This window comes from Typopeltis vanoorti, chromosome 22 (genome assembly GCF_054136105.1).
Source record: "Typopeltis vanoorti isolate ZY-2024b chromosome 22, IOZ_Tvanoo_1.0, whole genome shotgun sequence".
Taxonomy (NCBI): Eukaryota; Metazoa; Arthropoda; class Arachnida; order Uropygi; family Thelyphonidae; genus Typopeltis; species Typopeltis vanoorti.
The window spans coordinates 44,236,520-44,253,743 of record NC_143570.1 but is presented as its reverse complement, the minus strand read 5'-3'; the positions used below and the strand labels follow the sequence as shown (position 1 = coordinate 44,253,743).

The 17,224-nt window shown below is 38.0% G+C and overlaps 1 protein-coding gene across 1 annotated transcript in view; it reads right to left on the bottom strand.

The window, feature by feature from the left end:
- cnk (connector enhancer of ksr) overlaps positions 1–17,224 on the bottom strand; it is a 221,522-nt gene that overhangs the window by 66,103 nt on the left and 138,195 nt on the right. Inside the window, exon 11 of the mRNA XM_090412454.1 lies at positions 502–674. Within this exon, the coding sequence (XP_090268580.1) occupies positions 502–674 (173 nt within the window). The remainder of the gene's footprint in view (positions 1–501; positions 675–17,224) is intronic.

Genomic DNA, 17,224 nt, shown 5'->3' with positions numbered 1-17,224 from the left:
AACTCGATAAATGCCTATGAGTGCAAACACGTGTTTGGTCTTGGAATGTTTAGACCTTTCTTCCCTATCCAAACTTTGGATGTTTTCACTTGACATAGTTTGAAGTCATATAACTCACTTTACTTGTAATGAACCTAACTACTATTTCACAAAATTAAAAGTTTCCTTATGTAACCATTACATATTTAGTATAAAAGTTAAATTACTTTCTTATCACGTGCAAGGAAATTAAAGAGAGAGACAAAAATCAGACACTTCTTTACAGGGACTAATAAAATGATGCATTAATAATTTTTTCCAATATTTTTTACCTTATAAAATATAAGCTAAATTTGCCATTCTTTAAGCAAAAATCAAAAAAAACTTTAGCCATGTAGTGCAGAAATAAATTGCAAAGTTAATAATGATACTTTACAGTTAGAGTTAATGCATGCACAAATATGCCAAGCATTGGAAATGCATGTCATGCACCTCAGTATCAAATGATGGCAGTTTTGTAACCTTTGTCAATACTGGCTGATCATCCATGTTCCAACTTCCGGCTATCTCATTTGTGATATCATGTGCACTTGGTCTTCTTCCTTGAAATACAGTATCAGATCCTTCCCAAGGACAAGCTATTTTTGGCTTCTTTTCCTCTTGTAACTGATTCTCATGATATAAATTTTTTATATCTAGAAAAAAAAAAAAACGGAATAAACATTTTTGTAAATTTACAGTAATGAAATATTTGTTGTAAGTTTTATATTAATAAAGCATGCATCTAAATTAAGTAAATAGAAGAGGAGAAGGAATTCAGTTTGAAGAAATATTTTTTCCAACTTTTAATTTTATCCTAATTTATTCCTTCTTTCTCCTTTCAGTTATCATTTTTTAAATTTTCTTTTGTAATATTATTTCTAGTGCATCTCTATCAAAACAAAACTGATCTGTGTGGATAGTTTGAATTATTTTTTATTTTTCTATTTATTTGGATTAACTGAAATTTTTGAACATAAATCTTAAATTATTGGAATTTATTAACAAATTCATTACCACCTTCAGAACCATACAAATACATTCCCACCTACACAATTACTTGGTCTTCTTCATCAGCACAATTTTGAAAAACCTTTTTTATTTTTTTTTATGGAAATTGTTTTGTCCTGTTCATTCAAAATGAACTCTGAACTTCTTGTCTTCAAATTTGCATTTCTATTAGATTCATCTCCCCTGATCAAATGTTATGATGCATCATGACATTTTCAATAACACCTTGAAAACAGACAAAATCTTCAACATCAAAGATGAAGAAAGTCTTCAATCAATATCAAAACTATGAAGATGAAGGGGATACCTTCATCATCATAGTTTTGATATTGATAAATGTGTTCAGAAATATCAGGCTATCAATAATCATGCCAGTCCTAACTGGCAAAATCTTCCATGGATGGGATTCAGGTCACAGTATAAACACTGTGAAAGATTGTAAACCTATACATTAGTATCATGATCAAGGCTAATGGTCAGATATTCCAGAAAACCTGTTCAAGAGAAGAGACCAAACATGGAAATTTTTTAAGCCACATCAGGCTTACAAAATGAGCAAGGTAAATGTCTTATATTGCAAGATGAAAAACTGTTTATCATCTAAAGGCATTTGCAAACAATCCATACCTTAGCAGGATCTGAACCAACAGTCTGTTGGATGGAGATGCTTGTTGCATAGCCAACCGAACCAGCAATGCATGCCTTAAGGTGGTAGTTTTTTTTCTCCCCTTAATTCAAAACTATTACCATGCCAACTACAACTGGATGTCTGAAGCAGTATCAAAATACCATGATCCTCTGATTATGTAATTCTTAACTCATTCACAGTACTCATCTGCTATGACTTTTGATTTATAACTTTTACTGGGTGAGAGTGTCATCAAAAAAAGAAGTTGACCCCAGAGGCTCACTTTAGTCAGTACGGGCATGGTAAACCCGAGGTACCTGATGCTGGACCATGCCTTACTTCATGTAATATACATCTGTTATATTATCTGTAGACTGGTCCCTCCTCTTTGTCCCTTGCTTCTTGCTCCTTCCCCCGAATACTATTAGAGTATTCGAGGGGAATCTTTCCTATTTTGCTGTGTCATTTCGTCTTGTGCTAACAGGACATTATCAAACACTGTAACATGATCGGGCCATCAAAAAATGTTCATACCGCATCGTCCGTCGCACGGGTTACCAAGGGACGCGTTCAGGTTTTAGGCAGAGGGACCCATTCGAAAAATATGTTACAGTCTCCCTTAGACACCACTCCTCAGCACTCTTCTAGAGGAAACTCCATCAATGGGCCCGCTACCCATTTGGGGAGGTGTTTAGGGGCAGCGCAAAGAAATGGTTCTGCAAAAGAACGGAAATGGCAATGACAACGGCACCAGACTATGGCTTTAGGCAGCTGGAACACCTCTCTGACAGGGAAGGAGTTGGAACTGGTCAAGGAAGCCAAGCGCTACCGGCTAGACTTAGTCGGGCTTTCTTCGACCAAGAGGAGAGGCTCTGGAACTGTCGACCTGGATAAGGGGTGGAAGCTCTACTACTCTGGTATGAGCCTGACAATGTTGTCTGCTCAGGTGGGTGTGGGGATACTCGCAAGCCCCCAGCTGTCAGACTGCGTTGCTGAGTGGATTCCACTGGGGGGACAGGTATGTGTATTAAGGCTTCAGATGATAAACCATGATTTGGCTGTGGTGCAAGCCTATGTACCTAATCTGGAGTCAGTATACTCTGCCTGCCTAGAGGAAGTGGATGCTGCTTTTGACAGGATGGCAGACATGTCAAAAGTCACCCATTAGCAGGAATCAGTCCTGCTAATGGGTGACTTCAATGCACATGTTGAAACAGATAACCAGACATGGAGGGGTGTGGTTGGGAGGAACGGCGCCCCTGACCTTAACGCAAATGGGTTGAAATTATTGGGCTTCTGCTGTACTAACAGCTTGTCCATAATGAATACCTTCTTCCAGCACCGAGAAGCCCATAAGTATACCTGGTACAGGGATACACTAGAACAAAGGTCTCTGATTGACTTCTTTATAGTCTCAGCAGACCTATTTTCCTCAGCGTTGGATGTTCGTGTGAGGAGAGGGGGGAAGAACTGTCAACTGACCACCACCTTGTTGTGCACACTCTACGGCTTCAGAAACCAGATGCTACCATCAACGCTTGTAGGCCTAAGCAGCTATACCACGTGAAATGGGAGGCATTGGAAAATGAGGCTGCAAGGAAGAATTTTGCAGATGACATTTCCTCCAGGTTCAAAGAGATTCCCAAGCATACTGCAGATGTTGAGGAGGAGTGGAAGCTGTTCAGAACAGCTGTCACTACCTCTGCATTCTCATGCTGTGGCAGAGAGCAGCTCAACATGGCAACAGGCAGTGAGAAAAGGACACCTTGGTGGAACCAAGAAGTCCAAAAAACTCTCCGGGCAAAAAAGGAGTCCTACCTAACATGGCTTAGGGTCAGGTCACCTGAGATGCGTTTGTGGTATGCTGAGGCAGTAAAGACAGCAAAGCAGAAGGCTTGGGAGAAAGATTAGACTCATCCTATGCAAATGAAAACAAAGTATTCTGGCAGACCATCTGCTGCCTTCGAGGGAGGAAATTGTGCACAGCAAGGGCAATTAAGGCCTCTGATGGTGCACTTTTAACAATCGAGAAGGATATCCTCCACAGATGGAGGAAATACTTTGAGAGCCTTCTTAACCCAGGTGGACCAGCAGTTGTGGACATCCAAGAGGTGCAGATCAGGGCAATGACTAGTTTCACAGCAGAAAAGGTCCATTTAGCAATAAAATCGCTAAAATCGGACAAGGCTGGTGGCAATGATGAAATTCACCCCGAAATGCTAAAAGCCTTAAATCGAGACGGTGTTCTCTGGCTGACTCGAGTGTGTCAGACTGCTTGGATTTCTGGGCGAGCACTAAAGCAATGGCAGACAGGCAAAATAATACCAGTCTTCAAGAAGGGAGACCAGAAGGATTGCAGTAACTATCGTGGCATCTCTCTGCTCAGCCTGCCTGGAAAGTGTATGCTAGGTACTTGGAAAGACGGTGCAGGAGCATAGTTGAATCAAAGTTCCAGGAAGAACAATGTGGCTTTCATCCTGGTAGAAGCACAACTGATCAAATCATCACTTTAAGGCAAGTTTTGAGAAATCTTGGGAATATGCCAAGAATGCCTACACGTTTTGTGGACTTGGAGAAGGCAGATGACCGGGTTCCTCGGGATAAGGTTTGGCAAGTAGTACAGGAGTATGGAATGGATGGCGAACTATTAGCTGCCATCAAGTCCCTGTATGAATGCCCAGAGTTTTGTGTCAGGGTAAACAGTACAAAGTCTGAACCTTTCACAGTCTCCGTTGGCCTCCGCCAAGGGTGTGTTCTGTCACCCCTCCTTTTCGTAATATTTATGGACTGGATTGATAGGCACAGCCGAGGCAGTGAGTGTGTCAGAATTGGAAGATGTAGCATTGAACGTCTGCTTTTTGAAGATGACCTAGTTCTGCTTAGCTCTTCCACAGATGACCTCCAGCGGACCCTGGATAGGTTTGTAGCTGTTTGTGCAGACGCCGGAATGAAGATCAGTGTGGCCAAAACTGAAACATTTGTGGTCTCAAGACAACCATCCCAGTGCACTCTACATGTAAGTGGAGTCCCAATGAGGCAGGTGGAGAAGTTTAAATACCTTGGGTCCATATTCACGAATGATGGAAAATGGGACGTAGAGCTAGATACTCGAATTGGCTTAGCAAGCTCAATATTGTGGGAGCTTGGCCGTTCGGTGGTATTGAAGCGGGAGTTAAGCCAGAAGGCAAAGCTGGCTGTCTTCAATACAATCTATGTCCCCATCCTCACCTATGGTCATGAGAGTTGGCTAATGACCGAAAGAATGCAGACACGAATCCAAGCGGTTGAAATGAGGTTCCTTTGAGGGGTTGTGGGGCTGACAAGACTTGACAGAGTCAGAAGCTCTGCAATTTCGGGAAACCCTCAATATTCAACCACCGCTTCTCTGTGTTGAGAGATCACAGTTGCGTTGGTATGGGCACCTGGTCAGAATGCCACAAGAGAGGCTCCCTCAGCAGGCCCTCTTTGCCAAGCCAGAGGGTGGAAGGCCAAGGACTTGCTGGATAGATTATATCCAAAACCTTGGGTGAACATGTTTGGGAATCCCACCAGAACACCTGAGCTTGGTGGCAGAGGATCATGACCACTGGAAGTTCCTCTTGCAGCTGTTGCTCCCACAACCCAATTAGGAAAGGTGGGCTTTGAAGATGTATGTATGTATTTAGAAGTTAATAAATTACTATCAGTAAGATTCAATATATCAATCAAAATTTTCATAATGGTAATCCCCACCCCACTCCAGTGTAACTACAACCAGAGCTTGACAGTTATGCAAACTACTTGCCATGGAAAGAATGTAGTTGGCCAAAACCTCCCCCATTCCATTTTTTTTAAAAGATATCTCCCCTAAGTCAATAGCAGTCAAAGTGATTAGGTACTGCTGTATCATAGTTGGAGAAGCTTTCTGTGTGAGAACCATTTGTAGAAGGAAAAGTCAATAAATAAGAATAGGAAGAATAGTAAAACAAATATTAATTTTCATTACTAAATGACATTCTTCTGGTATTTTCTTAAAGTAAAAATAAATTCAATATTGTCAGTATAGTATTGCATCTATGCAGCAGAACAATAGCAGCAAAGATGTCATTGTTGGGTGAATTGAATTTGTGATTTTGTTCAGTGCAGTGTGTGTGTGAGATGTATTCATCGCAAAAGCTGAAGGATGTATGGAATCTGAGTGAAACTGGTGAATGAGTGCATAATAGGAGTTAGTAGAGTAGACAGTATCAACAGCAGACTGGAAAATGTTAAGGTCAGAATTAATATAGAAATATAGAGGAATAAAGTGGACCTACGTAAGGAAATAGCATGCTTGCATGTTATCCTTCACAGCACAAGGCACAAAATTGAATCATAAACTTCACAAGATTAGCAAGGCTGAGAAAAGGAATAAGCAGGAGGTCAAAGGTAAGTATTAAAATCACATGTACAAACAAAAGAAACAAGATAAGGACAAAATTTTGTATGGAGATTCTATGATCATAGGAATACTTAATGAAAATATAACAAAATACTGTTTTCCTGGCACAGAAGTTAATATTGATAATGATATATCGATGAAGGAAGAACTAATTGTCTTGGATGGCACTAATAACCTGAGAGGTAAGAAGTATTCTATGAGGAAGGATGTGAAGGAGTTGTTCGATGAAGCAAAAAAGAAGAGTGAGAACGTGAAGACTAATTATCATGCCAAGCTACAATACAGACGAATTGAAGAGCAGGGCAATGACAGCAAAATAAATCAACATGAAAGTTTAGGTTTTGCAGAAAGAATAATATAGGATTTGTAGACCTATGGTCTGAGTTTGATGGAAAGAAGGATTTGTATAATGCTGACAGTCAACATTTTGGTGTCAGGTGTCTAGAGAGAGAGAGCTTTATTCACTGAGAGTGCTGAAAGCAGTCAAGAAAATGTAAGCAATTAGAGCATATCTGGATGAGTGGATGACAGCACCAGCACCCATAAGGCAAGTGACTGTGACAATGACCAAAAAATGCAGAATCTAGTCTGCATTTTTTGATTAGCCTGGACTGATTACCCTGTTCAACAGGGTAAACAGTTTCTATATACTAATAGCAGAAATACCAGGAACAAGAGGGAGAGGTTTTTTGCTTTGGTTAGTGCAACCTCACCAAAAGTTATAGGCATTAGAGACTTAGCTAAGAGCAAATGATGTAGTTTAGTATTTTCAGGGAGGATAAGGTAGACGGGGCAGGGGGGATACTGTTGAAGTCTTTTGAAGGAATATGATGAAAGATTGAGACCAATCAGACAAAATATACAGTTAGTCGATGCTATTGGGAGGGGTTTCCAGGGAGCGATCAGGAAGATATGCACCAGCAAATTAGTACAATAAGTGCATGACAAGTAATTATTATTATGGAGAACTTCACTAGGAGACAGATTAGAAGGATGAAAGATAACATGGCCAGAAGAAAATGGAATTTATACAGCTACTGAGAGATAATTGAAGAGCATGTGATGGAGGAAACTCAGATTATAAGAGTAGTGGATCCGTTATAGGATCAGAAGAGCTATCCATAACCAAGGTAGTTACATTGCCTCCACCCAGGGAGAGTAACCATGCAGTCTTGACTTGAAATGCTGTAAAGCATGAGGAATATTCTGTCAAGAAGGGATATATGTGGAACTATAAGGCAGGTAATTATGATAAGATTAGGAGGAAGCTTGAAGCTGTACCATGGCATTAAAAAAAAAAAAAAAAAAAAAAACTGCAGGGGATGGATGTTAGTAGTACATGTGAGATAGTTAAGGAGCATCTGGAAGAAGCAATACCAGATTGTGTATTCAAGGTAAGGAGGGTTAATCAGATAGGAGTTACAATGGATGAGTAGTATCATTAAGCATGAGCTGGGAAAAAAAAAGTTGTGAAGAGTATATAATGAAAAAGGTGACCAGCAAGCTCATTAACAGTACACGGGTCAAGTAAGAAAGGTAACCAGTATGCTAACGAAGGCAAAATCAGATTATGAGCAGAAACTATCTGAGCAGCCCAAAGAAAATCCCAAAGAGTTCTTTTATTACATGTCAAGTAATAGGAAGAATCGACTATGTAAGGATAACTTTAAGAAGTGCCAATGGTGATGAAGTAACAGAAGCAGACCAAATAGTTGAGTTACCGAGTGACCACTTTGCAAGGGTATATCATCCAAGTGAGGTTAATGCTGTGACATATATGACAGAGACTGATGTGGAAACAGAGGTGGGTGAATTGAACATTCTTAGGATATTGTAGAATCTCAATGTAAATACAGCTGTTGGATTAGATGGAATATAAGTTCGCATTATATAAGAATATGCAAGGGAATTGGCAATGATTCTGACCGGGCTGTTTAAGTCTCAGCTCTAGCAGAGTTCCAAGAGAGTGGAAAGAGGACAAAATAATTCCTTTGCATAAGGGAGGTTGTAAAACTGCAGTAGCAAATTACAGACCAATCAGGATCTCAGAGGTGGTAGTAAAAGTAGGAAAATTGGTCAAAAACAGAATTCAAGAATAGGTGAATAAGAATATGATAATCTTAATAATATCAACAATCTTATGATAATAAGAATACAATCATGCCTTAGAATTTACTAACTCTTTTTTTTATATATATAACAGAGTGACAGATGAGTTGGATAAGATAAATGGGTACCTGATGATTCTGCTGGATTTTGCAAAGGCATCTGACAGAATACCACATGGAAACATTTGGTATTCTGATCTGATTTGCAGTTATGCAAATCAGAACAAATGCAGATGTATATGACACCGGCTAAGTGGATGAGAAGGTGACTGACGGACAGATATCAAAAAGTGGTATATGGAGGAGTAGAATCCAGGCAAAAGCGGATGACTAGTAGTGTGCTGCAAGGTTTCCTACACATAAATGATATAGGAAATAATTTGAAAGGAAACATTCAGTTGCTCACTGATGATGCAAAATAGGGTGCAGTAATAGTTAATGAAGGCAATGTTAAGAGCTTGCAGGATGATTTAAACAGGCTTTCAGTATGGCAGTATGGGCAAAAGATAATAATAGGTATCAATTTAATCTGAAGAAATGTAAAGTTATGCATCTTGAGATAAACAGATTACAAGCTGTAGCACATTGACTATGACTACTTGCCACATGTGATGGATTTGTAGTCTAGGAAATAGATGAAACTAGGGATTAGGGGATAGCAGTAGGCAAAGAGTTCAAGTTTAGTGGGAATATTGCCAAGGTTGTTCATAGAATTACTTGGCTATTGAAGAACACAAAACAAGATGTGCATATCTGAATTATTGTGCTCAGGTCTAGTCTCCTGGGGATGAGACCAGACCTAGGGATGAGGAAGCAGCAGAGAGGATTGAGAGGCAAGTGACCAAGATAATGAGTCATCTGCGGAATGCTGCTTATGAGGATAGATTGTAGATTTATGTTGCAAAAGTTGGTTGACAGGTGAAAAAGATGAGATATAATAGAAATGTTTAAGTTACTTATTTAAGTCAGTTTCAGCAGTAAACTACAGGAAGCAGAACAAGAGGTCATCCCTGGAAGTTGAGTGAGTGTAGTTAATAGGGATGTGAGGAATAGATTTTTTGCTTGGAAAGTGGCGAATGAATGGAATAAGTTGCCAGAGACAGTTGTGAGTGCTTTGTCTGTTAATGGGTTCAAGGAGAAGTATGATAGATTCTGTGTGGATAGTTTGGGTCTCCTGCGATGAGTCTTCACACTCCATGGAGGTGACCACAGAAGAATAATAACTTTGTTTAGAAAGTTTTTTTCTTCTTTGAAATTCCATTTTGTCCATTCTGCAGATACTTGCCACATGTGAATAGAAGAGCATATTTGTCAAGTTCTGGCTACAACTGTTATATTTCTTGCAAAAAAAAAAAAAAAAAGTTGTAAAATGTACAACTGCCAACTCTATATCAGTATCAGATTTATCTCTTAGCAGCTTTTTTGTTTGCAAAGAAATATTTCTTTGCAAGAAATATTTATTTCTTGCAAAAGTTTTGGATTATAGATGAAACAACTAAGACTATGAGGTGGGTGTATTATGTCTGTCAATTGCACTTGTTCTTCTGGCCAGTCTGTTGTCTATTGCAGGATGAAAAACCCAAGTTTCTGTGTATGTGTGTGTGTGGGGGGACTTTGCCACCTTCATGCATGACCAGCTAACCACCTTTAGTTAAGAAGTCCTTATAAAGGTTCTTTGCATCCCTGAATGGATTTTAGTTTAGGTCTTTCCAAGACCTTGTAGAACAGCTGCAGAACACAGGACAACATTGATACTGACTGAGCTATGTAGGCTCTGCCTAGTATCAAGCTATCTTTTGTACAATGGCAGGTTAATGAGAAGTCAAAATGAACAGAGTGGAACTGAATATTTCAATTTAAGTAAAACAACAAAATACATATTTGCACCATCTTATAGGTAGTGAGGCAAGTGTTTGCTATTAGAGTTTAATATGTAATAAATATATCTACAGCAAATGTTAGTGTTTAACAGATGAAACACCACCAAAACTAGGAAGCCTAAGTCAATCAATTCTCATTTAAATTTGGTCTGTGGAGCACCAATGACAGAGCTGTCTTCATAAAGCTTTAAATAAATAATGGCTTTGAAGAGGAGTTCAGCTTTTATTTCAGTGAATGCTGGACATATACCATCAAGTCAGATGGAATAGAATCTAATGCAATCAAATGTTCCTATAAATGAACAAAGTAAAGATGGTACACAAGCAAGATACCTGATTAACTTCTGCAGAACAACAGTAGATCCAGTTATGTCTTTAAACAAGTTGGATCCACTGTTGTAGAATAACTTACAAATATGGTGAAGGCCGAGACGTTTTTTTTTTTTTTTTTAAATATAAACAGTGTCTTCTCTAAAGCACCCCAGACAAAAGGGAGAGAAATCCTACAGACATTATCTTGAAGAGGCAGAGAGTGGTGGTTAGCTTTATACATATATAGTTAACCACCTGTGTATGTGAGAGAGAGAGAGAGAGAGAGAGAGAGAGAGAGAGAGAGAGAGAGAGACTGCTTCAACCATTAGAATAAAATGTGGATTAGATGAATTTTGTAAATGTTGTAAAAGTGTCTGCAGAACAAAGGGTGTGAGAAAAATGGATTAAGAGCTTGATGGTATCACTTTCATAATGATTATGAGACTTTGTATTCATGTATCTTCCTGTTTTGGTCTGCAAGAGAGCCAGATTCAATTTCCAATATAAATCAAATCCACAGATGGAGTTGTTCTCAGAAATACCAATATTTCTGATATCTCCAGTTTCCACAAAGGGGAAAAGGCATTGTTTGCTTTTCTCAGATCAGAAATGGAAAAGATGCTCAAAAAGATTGCAGTTATATTGATGGTAAACAGGACAATATATATTCAAGTTGTAAGCCAGCAGTTAAAGATGGAAGAGTAGAGGAAAATTATTTGATCTAAAATAAATGTAAGATAAGGGTGCACACTATCTCCACTCTTATTCATATAGATGAATTACATTATGAAGCAGCATTCCACTGGATATCAAAATTGCAGATATCAATTCAGCTTTATGCAGATGTTTGATATTTTTATAAAACAAGTAAGTTGTCTGTAATTTTAGTATGAATGAAAAACCTATACAAAGCACAAAATATTTGATCTATTTCATGCTTTATAGTGAAGACAACAAATTAAATATAGCCAAAACACAGCCAAAAGAATAAATGAAGCTTGTATTGTGAGAAGTCAAGTGAATAAATTTATGTGAAATAAGAAAGTAACTGGCAATGTGCAAATATACAGCTTTCCCCAGACAGGGTAATCTTACCTCCCCAGTTTGTAGCCTGTCTCCAGAAAGGGAATTGGCAACCCTGATGAGTACTGCCACAAAAAAACATATCTTTCTAGTCAGCAAAAATACCACTATCTGGATTAATGGAGGCCTGAAGTGACTGACACCCATATTTGAACCAAAAAGCTAGGTTTCTGCACGACAACCCAAGGGTATGCCAATATTTCATTATAGGGACTCCAACCTCCCAAGGCTGGCTTCTGGAAGATACATGGGATCAAAGCTGTTAGTAATGCACTGGGAGGATTTGCAACTGGTTTGTGAAAAATCCAGCTACCATTTTGTCAGGGTGTTCCTGGAGGGAGTCCAAGTATAGCAATTGGCAGGAGGAAGTATTGCAGCCATACAATGAACTGGAAACTGGATAATCTCTATCTCTATCTCTCTCTCTCTGTGTCAAAGACACACCTGTGAATCTCACCTACAATATAATCTTACTCTAATTCATATCTCCCCACAACATAAAAACTACACAAATCAACCTAAGTAATATCATTAATACTGCAGATGAAAAGAACTTCCTCAAAAACAATGTCAAAAAATAACAAAAAAAAAAAAAAAGAAAGAAAGAAATCCAATCCAAAAAACATGAAAAATAAATAAATAAATCATTCCAAAGATAAAAAATACATATCTAAAATACAAAAATAAAAACAAAATAAAAAACACTTCATCAATGTTTGTGCTTTTAACTGCAATACACACAATATACACCACCTACAGACATCTGAACTCAACCTATTATTTTTTTAATAAAGTCTCAAACAATAGCCACTACTATAATAAATTTAGTTTAATCCTTTATCCAAGTGTAAGCAAACAAAGTTTGCGCCTGAAGTATCTTCAGGACTGAGGCAACTCGTAGTAAAGGTGGACCAAGCTCTCATCACTCCTTGTCTCGGTATCTCCCATAATGCAAAGCACATCTCCTTGCAGACATGTATAATGCTATGCATTAAGGGAATTGCCACTACCCAGACCAGTTTCGACCTTTATCAAGGTCTTGTCAGTGAGAGCCAGATCCAGAAGTGGTGATACTAAGGCAGAAGCAATGGAGAGGTCTTATTTACTTATATGAGTTGTCAAAAGGTGTACCACCTTATTATTAAATTAGTGGAAAATAAACTTCCAACATATTTCTCTAAATCCATAGTAATTTAATAATAAGATGGTACACCTTTTGGCAACTCATATAAGTAAATAAGACCTCTCCATTGCTTCTGCCTTAGTATCACCACTTCTGGGTCTGGCTCCCACTGACGAGACCTCAATAAAAGTCGAATCTGGTCTAGGTAGTGGCAAATGAGAGCTTGGTCCACCTTTACTACAAGTTGTCTCAGTCCTGAAGATACTTCAGGCACAAACTTTGTTTGCTTATACTTGGATAAAGGATTAAACTAAATTTATTATAGTCTAACCAGGTGGAAAATAAACTCAATAGCCACTACTGTTCAGCTCAACTTTCCTAACTATACTTTGCAAGATTCCTCCTGTCAGAAGGAAGGACAGAGCCTTCAACTTCGAAAACCTCATATCAGAGAATGACTAATCTTGAATTGTCCCTTTATGAACTGACAGTGCCTTAAAATTTCCTTGTACCATTCAGTTTCATTCATTTGCAATCTATATCACTCCAAATTCTGATATACAACTGTGGCCTTTTTCTATTGTTTGTCTACCGATCTTCATTATCTACAGTCCAAAAACAGTAATGTGAAGTTGTCTTTCTTTCTTTCTTGATGAAACTTTATTTCTAGTACAACAGAAACAAAGCTGAGAATATTGGATGCAGCTATTTTTTCAGTATCTCATTGCAGATGTGACACTTGGAACCTAAAGAAATCTGATTCAAAAGGATAACGGTTTTGATATGTGGTATTACAAGACTGGTGAGGGTCTCATACATTCAAAGGCAAAGAAATAGACAGGTTCTAGAAAATGTTCTGAAACAGATGACGATGGAAGATTAACCTTAATGAATGTTGATGATGATGAAATGACAGAAGCAGATAAAATAGCTGAGTTACTGAGTGACCACTTTGCAAGGGTATATATATCATCCAAGTGAGGTTAATGCTATGAATATGTGGCAATAACAGAGATAGATGGATGGACGAATTGCAGTTCTTAAGATATCACAGAATTTCAATGTACATACAGCTGTGGGATTAGATGGGATATCAGCTCGGGTTTTGCGAGAATGTGCAAGGGAAGTGGCAATGCATCTGACTAGGCTCTTTAAGTCTCAGCTCTAGTAAAGTTCCAAGAGGATATTAAATTATTTTAATTCCCTTATCGAAGGGAATTAAAATAATTCCCTTGCATAAGGGAGGTTCCAAGACTGCAGTAGCAAATTATAGACCAATCAGTAACTCAGGTGCAGTGATAAAAGTACTGGAAAAATTGGTCAAACAGAGAATTCAAGAATGGGTGGATAAGAATCTGGTACTGATAAGAATGAGGGGCAACATGGATTTGTGACAAGTCAGTCATGCCTTAGTAATTAACTAGTTTTTTATAATAGGATAACACTGATTTGGATAAAGGAAATGGCTACACAATGATTCTGCTAGATTTTGCAAAGCATTTGACAGAATACCACATGGAACTCTGTTACACAAATTAGAATGAAAGGGGATGGATATGACACTGATTATGTAGATAAGAAGGGCAACTGCTGGACAAATATCAGAAAGCAGTATATAGAAGGGCAGAATCAAGGCAAAAGTTGGTGACTAGTAGCTTGAGCAAAGTTCAGTACTGGGACCACTACTGTTTAATTTGTACATAATTGATATAGGAAATAACTAGAAAGGAAATATTCAGTTCTTTGCTGATGATGTAAAAGTAGGCAGAGTAATAGTTAATCAAGGCGATGTGGAGAGTTTGCAGGATGGGATAATTTAAATAGGATCTCATTATGGGCAAAATGATAATGGGTGATCAGTTTAATGTGGAGAAATGGAAAGTTATTCATTTTGGAATATACAGATTACAAGCTGTGTACCACATTGATGGAACTGTACTCCAGGAAATAGATAATTTAGAGATTTAGAGGTGGTGGTAGACAGCAAGTTAAAGTTTAGATGACATATTGCTATGGTTGCTAAAATATCTCATAAGATTACTTGGCTACTGAAGAATATGCTAACAATCGGAGATGAAGTTGTTACTTTATAAGATGTTGATCCATCCACATCTGGAATACTGTGCTCAGGTCTGGTTTCCTGGATTTCTTGGAGGGTGAGGAAGGGGTGAAGATTCGGAGGTGAATGACCAAGATGGTGAGTGGTCTGTGACATGTTCCCTATGAGGATAGATTGAGTGTGTGTGTGTGGATTGCAGAAGTTAGTTGATATGAGGAAAAGAGGGGATATGATAGAAACACTGAAGTTGCTTAAAAGGTTTTTATAGGACTGATGCAGGGGAATTGTTTCAGAACTTGGCTAAAGGAGCCAGAACAAGAGGTTATTCCTGGAAGTTGAATAAATGTGTGACTGAGAACTAGATTTTTTGCTTGGAGAGTTTTGAATGAGTGGAATAGGTTACCAGAATCAGTAGTGAGTGCTTTGTCTGTTAATGGATTCAAGCAGATGTATGATAAATTGTGTGAATAGTTTGGGTCTTCTGCGATGAGTCTCCAGACTCCATGGAGGCGACTGTACAATAATACTAATAATAATCAGGCATCTTTGTGGATCACCCATAAAGACTTATTCACAGGCATGCAGATAGGAAGGTGAAAAAAAAAAAAAAAAAAAGGAAGAGTATTCAAATGCATAATCCTAACTGGCTCCTTTTATAGGTGCAGTAAAGACTGCAATGATCTGAATAGATGGTATGGTCTACAAATCCAGAGTAACTGTAATGTAATGTAGTGTGAATACTGAACAAATTTTTAAGTTCAATAAAATTGATATCACCAAAAAAATATGTAATTTAAATCTGACAGACTGCTTCTGGAATTTTCCATAATCCTAAAGCATTTCCCTTAACCAATCCCTAATTAAAAGTCTAGAAGATTTATCATTAGATCATCAGCAAAATATGAAAGATATTTTTAATGCACCCATAGAAAGTACTAGTTCAGATTATAGGATTATGATATTTAATATTTAGTCTGTTTGCCTGTTTGTTCTGTAAACATACATGCTTTTGAGATATGTTATTGTTACAGGAAACTTGAAGATCACATGCACCAAAAGGTGGACAGGATAGGTCCTAAAAAAGGAGTGTAACTTTAACACTCCTTAAGAGTATTGACCTAGGAAAGCTGAAATGCTTTGGACATATAGAAAGTTCTCAAAGCAGTATTAAAAGGTAAAGCTGGAAAAGGGGAGAAGATGCAGACCATGAGATGGATGGTGTGTCTGGAGTGGTCTTCAGAGAGTTGAAGCCTACCATAGATAGGATCACCTGGCAAGAATTTGTGTGGCACATCACCGATGTCAGAAGAGGCCATATTGCATTGGCATCTGTCTAATTGAAATTATGGATATGACAGAAAGGTCTACTTGTGAAATTATCTTATGGTTTACCATCACCTTTGCAACTGGAATGAAAATTAAAAAAATTAAAATTAAACCTTTTAAACCACAAGGAGATATACAAGCTCATCCAGAGCAGGCTTTTACAAACACCCATGTCTGTGGTAGGACTCGAACCCACAACCTGTTAGTTGGAGAGCGGATAAGCTATCCATTCAGCCAACCAGGCCAGCAACCTGGGTTGGCCAAGTGGCATGTAAGAGTTCTTTTTTCTTGACTGCATTGTCACAGATAGAACTGATGTGCCAAAGGTTTTGCAACTTGTCGAAAGCGTCATCAAATGGCAGAATCTGATGAAAATTGAAGCTATTAGAAAGGAACTTCACAATGCTAGCATATAAGAATATGGTGAGGAAAGGTGGAAGGCAATATGGAGTGTGTGCACAATGTATTCATTAACAAATATGAGCAGTTTAAGAGAGAAAAAGAGGATGGCAAAAATGTGCTGAATAGGCAAGCAAACAGACGAATGAGAGGTTTTGAATACAAGAAGATATAACAAAGGATCAAATGTGTAAATGGTGAGTAGTGACACAGGTGAAAAAGAATGCAAATGATTAAAAGTGGTAGAATTGCCATGACAGAGATATAAAAGAGACGAGTCTGATGTTATTTAGAATTACAGCTGAAGCAACTAAGGCCATGAGGCCAGTGCATTATGTTTTAATTGCATGTGTTCTGGCTTTTCCTGTACTGTGGGATGAAAACCTAGTTTCTGGGATCAAAAAAACTTTCCATCTCTGTATCAGACTAGTTAACTCACTTTCAACTGAAAAAACTTATAAAGCTTCTTTGTGTCTTAGATTGTAATCAAACCTAGGTCTTTCCAACCAAAAGCATCAACTGTACCAAATCACTACAAAAACTTGAGGGACTGTGATATAGGTAATTTACTTTGCATTCTACTTCACATTATCAGAAAAGTTACAAAAGGAGGGAAGAAATATGCTAAAAAAACAGAAAAGAGGTGAAAAGGAATAAAATAATGCCCGACGATTCTCTGATTATGGAGGGGTGTGTTTTGTGTCACACTAGATGAGTAGATAAGTATTTTTTTCTTGTAGTGAAGATTTCATTACTGGAAACTACCTGGCTGAATTTACATCAGCATTATATCAGTGAGACCATAAGTAGAGAAATCCTTACAGGAATAGTAGTATAGAGATGATGAGAAAGTATTG